We start from the raw sequence: 5,207 nt of genomic DNA, 5'->3' as shown, positions 1-5,207 counted from the left end.
CCTAGTATCAAAATGTGAAAATGTTATGCACTCACTTGGAAAAGTGATTTTGTTCATTTCAAAAAGCGATTTCACGCATTTCGGAAAACCGTATTTCACTCAATTCTGGAACACTGATTTCAGTTAGTTTGGAAAATTAATTTTCTCTAATTTTGAACCAACTTCACATATTTTGATTGATTTAAAAAAATCTTTTTCAGTTATATTTCACAAATATCAGATTCACACACTTAAGTAACCTGCTTCGCAAATAAACATTTTTACAAAAAAAGGTGAGTGAAATAAGTGGATCAAAATTTAAATGTGTTTGAAATGTAGCACCAAAGGTTTCAAATATAAAAAATCAAAAATGAAATTACACTTTAAAATATATGAACGATTGAAACTTTATTTTACGGGAAATGAATGATTACTGACAAAGAGAAAATAAAAATATGGGTTTGTAAGGAGGGCAAGTACAGAGAGTGAATGTCTCATATTATGTACTTGAGATGGAAAAAAAAGAGAGATGGGGACCATGCATGCATCCTTTCATAAGAAAAATACCAACGTGCAAAATTAGGAAAGGAATCAAATACAACAGAGAGATTAGGATACTTCACGAGGTGTCGTCCACTCATTGGCTCCCGGGTGCCGCTAGAAATGTTTGCGGTGAGGCGTGACTGAATTGCTACGTCAGTGGGCCGAATGGGGGAGTCAGACGGATGGGCGCACGAATCAGGCCCAGTTCCTCTCAGAGAAGAAAAAAGATGTGCCGCGTTGGTTCGCCACGTCGGTAAGTCCAAAACGAATCCGATGGGTGCACCAACACGTACGTATATCATCCAACCTCTCTTCAGGTCACGGCTCCTCTCAATCGTGTGCCGCCCGGTCTCTTCTCGACCAAACACTATGGAGCCGCCGCGCCGCACCAAGCGCCCCGCCGGGGACGGCGACGACGATGTGGAGGCGGCCGCCGAAGCACGACGCTACTACGGTGCCGCGCCCTACGACTTCCTCGACGATGACGATCTCGATGGCGTCTCCTCGCAAGGCACCGGCGGCGACATCGGGTTCCAGGACGAGAGCGACAGCTTCGGGGAGCACGCGGCGCGAGGAGGCACCAAGGAGGAGGCCTGGCTGGGCGCCACCGACGTCGACGGCGAGTCCCCCGGCCCCTCCACCATGACGAAGCGCGCGAGGAAGGCCCTGGAGAGGCAGGAGGAGGACGAGCGGATCCTCGAGGGCGTCGTCGCCTCCCGCGCCGTCTTCGACATCAAGAAGCGGATCGCCGGCCTCCTCCAGCCCGGCGAGACGGCCCCGCGCGCGCTGCGGAGGCTCAAGGGAGATAAACGTGGCGGGGGGAAGGGGATGGACGAGGCGGCGCGGTGCGCGTTCGACGAGCTGATGGACGCCTCCGCGGAGCTCGTGCGGCGCGGCGACCTCGACGCGTACACGGACGACCGCGAGGCCTTTGAGCGCGGCGCCTGGGACTACGAGCACGCGCGTTGCCGTCGCCGCCTGGCGCGTGAGGCTCCAGAAGACGACGAAGCTGACCAACAGACCGCCGCCGTGACCCGTGACAGTTACGTCGACATGTTCGGAGACGACACTGTCGGCGCCGGCTCGAAGACCACGGCGGAATTGTCAAGTGGACACGCAGCTAATTCTGAACAGCCTGCAGCGCAGCTTGATGCTTCGAGTGTGGCGGCGGCGGCGGAGGAAGCCGGCGGCGTCGTGGGCTGGGACTACGTGTACGATCCGTCGTCGGGCTACTACTACAGCGGCAGCACAGGGTACTACTACTACGACGCCGCGTCCGGGTCCGCGTCCACTGGCACATGATTCTCCTACGACGTCGACGACGAGACCAGCAGTACTCACGTCGGAATGTAGGGGCGCAGTGCTGCAAATGTTTGGCTGATCGTGTAGTGATTTTGACGTTTGCTTTTGGGAACAGTTGATTTCGAACCTTGAACTCTCGTGGACGATTACTGTGCTACTGTTGTCTGAGCTCTCTGTCTTGTTTGCCCAGATTGGATGTGGTCTTCGTCAGATCAGCTTTCCAAGTTCAAAGTGACCGTGGTTTCGGTAGCGTCTACAGAATTTCACCTGGCAGTACCTCTGTTGTATGCTATGTCTAGTTTTGGTTACTTTAACATGGATGTTAGAGCATCTCCAACAGCCGCCCATTGCCCGGCGCCTAAAAATTAGGTTTACAGCGTGCAAGTAGTTTTTTTTAGGGCGCTAGAAGACGTTTGCTCCAACAAACGCTGTAAAATATGCTGCGCGCGCGAGTCCAGCAGTCCCAATCAAGCGGTCCCATCTGCAGCAGCCCAGAGTTTGCAGCGCGCGCGACCGGACGGACTAAATATACTGCGAGCGATGCCTTTTTAATGCGCGCGCTGCATTAGTTATAGCGCGCGCAGTTTTTGTGCGGCTGCTAGAGACTCCAAAGCAGTTTTTATACCGCGTGTCGCTTATATAGCGCTTCTGTTGGAGATGCTCTTAGTGCTCCCTTCCTAACAACTGGGTGTCGGTCATCAGATGAGCTTTGGGAACTCAAAATGCTGGTGGTTTCATAGCTCGCAGATAGATGCGATCCCCTTGCGGACAAGATGACGCGTGACAATCTACAGAATTCACTTGGCCGTGGCCATGTGTATGTTGTTCTTGTTTTAATGCTACTTATAGCCTCGGTTACCGTAACATCAATGTTGTTGTTCCCTGCCTAACTGAACATGACAATAAAATTAACAGTTCCAGTCAATCTGTGGCTGTATATCTGCTATTCGTTTTAATTTGCCAGTACAAATGCTGCACCCGTTATTTTCAACATATTTTACGCTAAGATGGTAGACTACGCCCGGACTTGAAAACTGGCCCCGATATTACTAGCCAAGGCCCAAGGCCCATTTCAGCAGCCCATATTAGGGTGCAAAATCTGATGCAAAACAAGAAAAATTAAAGCCCCACTTACTGTTTGAAATCAAATTTAAACAGCTCTCCCCATAGAAACTGCCCGAGGAGTCAAGGGGAACATGATGTGAGGATGGGGACTGGAGTAGGACAATAGTATAACGACCCTAATATCTGGGAAAGCCCCCCCGGGGAAGGGGTGCAACGAACAATTTGATCACCAAGTATGGTAGGAACCAGTGAATGAAAAGGTTCACTGCGGGATCCTCCCCAGCGCGAACCCCCTAGATGCAAACCCAACTTAATCTTTCGGCTATCACTAATGAAGCGTCACGTGCAGGAGGAAAACAAAGGCGAAAAATGGCCCAGGTTATATAGCCCTTATAAAAGGTAGTAGGCCTATCGTCCCAGAGAAGAAGAAAAAAAGAAATCATTCAAAGAAACTGCCATGATACAAATATAAAAAATGCAATCCTATGTTTTTTATTTGTCTAAAAAACCACATAAAAATATATGTGTTATCCCTGATATGTATATCAAAAAAAGTTTGCCAAAGTGAAGACAAAACGATATTTTAGCTAAAAATGCCATTGTGTGGGAATCATACATGGAATTTAAAAAAAATATATGAAATTGCCATGATCAATATAAGGAAAATTCCATGACATTAAAAATAATAATGCCATGATGCAAAAAATATTTTGAAAATCCATGCTTGTATTTTCAAAAATAAAAATGTCATGCCAATAAATAATTATCATGCTATAGATGAAAATTTTCACATGCTCTTAATAAAAAATGTCATGCTCTTAAACAATATAAAAATGCCATGATCTTAATAATAAACATGCCATGTCATAAACATGAATGGAAAATTCCGTGACATCATAAAACAATTGCCATGTTTTTGAGGGAACAATGCCATGTCTTTAAGTACACAAAGATTTATGAAAAATGTCGTCTTATTTTTATAGAAATGCCATGGTTAAAAAATGTAGTCTTACATGGTATATGCATATTAAACTTGCTATGGCAAATCAAATGGACAATGAAAATACAAAATCTGACAAAAAATGCCATGGCGGATGCATACTAAAAATGCCATGGTTTGTGAAATGAAAATGCGATGTACACAAACATTTTCACCACTGACAACAAAATTGCCATGGAAAAATACAAAGTTGCCATGATATGTTATAGTAAACTGCCATGGTCTATATAAAATAATTTGCCATTAATGGAAAAACTGGCATAGTAAGCTCAACAAAGAAAAGTGCCATACAATGAAAATGCCATGATATGTATGAATTACCATGGAAAAGTTATAGAAAAGTGCCATGATGCTTCTGATTGAGCTAGCATGTCCTTGAGGGCCCGAGCTCCTGCTTGTGAAGGAGCGTGCCGGCATTGGAAGAGAGCCACAGACGCAGATGCGGCCGCCGTGGTGCGGCTCGGCGATGCATGCGTCCACAAGGAGGTCGAGCGTTGGGGAAGCGGATGCGAATGTGGTCGCCACGGTGTGGCCGGTGTCGATGAGAACACTGTGCACAGAAGACTCCCGACGCCGCATAAGACAGGGGAAAGGAGATCGCCCGGCGCAGAAGACTGGAAGTCGCTAGAAATGAGGTCAATGGGGGCGCAGGGCCGGCAGCGCTGTCGGCCAGTGGCACAACAGAAAGGTGCACTCACCGGGTGAAGTTGCCGGCGCGGGACAGCGATCAGATTGCCGGGGTCCTCTCTCTGCTCTCTGCTATCTCTCGCTCTCTCGGTGTGAATGAAAAGCGAAATGGGGGAAGAGGGGAGCGAGTAGGTGAGTAACGTCGCGTCGTTCACTGGTTTTTGTCTGGAGCGAATGAATATTGGACGCTTAGGTGGCAAGCACTGTGCGTCAAGATGTGTGCCTCCAAATCCAACGGTTCTCAGGTAGTTCGCTGGGAAAACATTCACAGTGAATGTTAGCCAGATAGCATTTCCTAAATTTTTTAGCTCGTAATAAAACCCTGACAAGATACAACCAACTAAAGAAAAATGACAAGAAAACAAGCTGATAACTCATACTTTTTCTTAAATAATGTAAATGATTATTCTATAATAATTGAATATAATGTGTTACGCCTGATGTTATTCAAAAAGAATGATTTAAAGTGCTATTTTAGTAACTTTGTGTCGGTTGCAAGTTTCTGATAAGTTAGAAATAAAAAAGTATAGACCCCAACAATAAAATGTAGTTAGGAGACAAAACAATAAAGTGCATTCATGGGAGATGCATAGACCCCAACTTGTATTTGAAGATGTATTTCTTAGGCTGG

General features: G+C 46.6%; 1 protein-coding gene across 1 annotated transcript; it reads left to right on the top strand.

Annotated features, from left to right (window-relative positions):
• Positions 1–231: 231 nt before the first annotated feature.
• Positions 232–1,992, top strand: LOC109785335 (uncharacterized). Its single transcript, XM_020343932.2, has one exon. The coding sequence runs from the start codon at positions 892–894 to the stop codon at positions 1,822–1,824; it is 933 nt and encodes a 310-aa protein (XP_020199521.3). The 5' UTR covers positions 232–891; the 3' UTR covers positions 1,825–1,992.
• The last annotated feature ends 3,215 nt before the right edge of the window (positions 1,993–5,207 follow it).

Source organism: Aegilops tauschii, chromosome 7 (genome assembly GCF_002575655.3).
Source record: "Aegilops tauschii subsp. strangulata cultivar AL8/78 chromosome 7, Aet v6.0, whole genome shotgun sequence".
Classification (NCBI taxonomy): Eukaryota; Viridiplantae; Streptophyta; class Magnoliopsida; order Poales; family Poaceae; genus Aegilops; species Aegilops tauschii.
Note: the sequence above shows the minus strand (reverse complement) of the source record. Positions and strands in the feature narration are given on the sequence as shown.

Excerpts from the sequence above, each read along its gene's own strand:
- LOC109785335 (XM_020343932.2), top strand. The coding sequence starts at position 892 with ATGGAGCCGCCGCGCCGCACCAAGCGCCCCGCCGGGGACGGCGACGAC.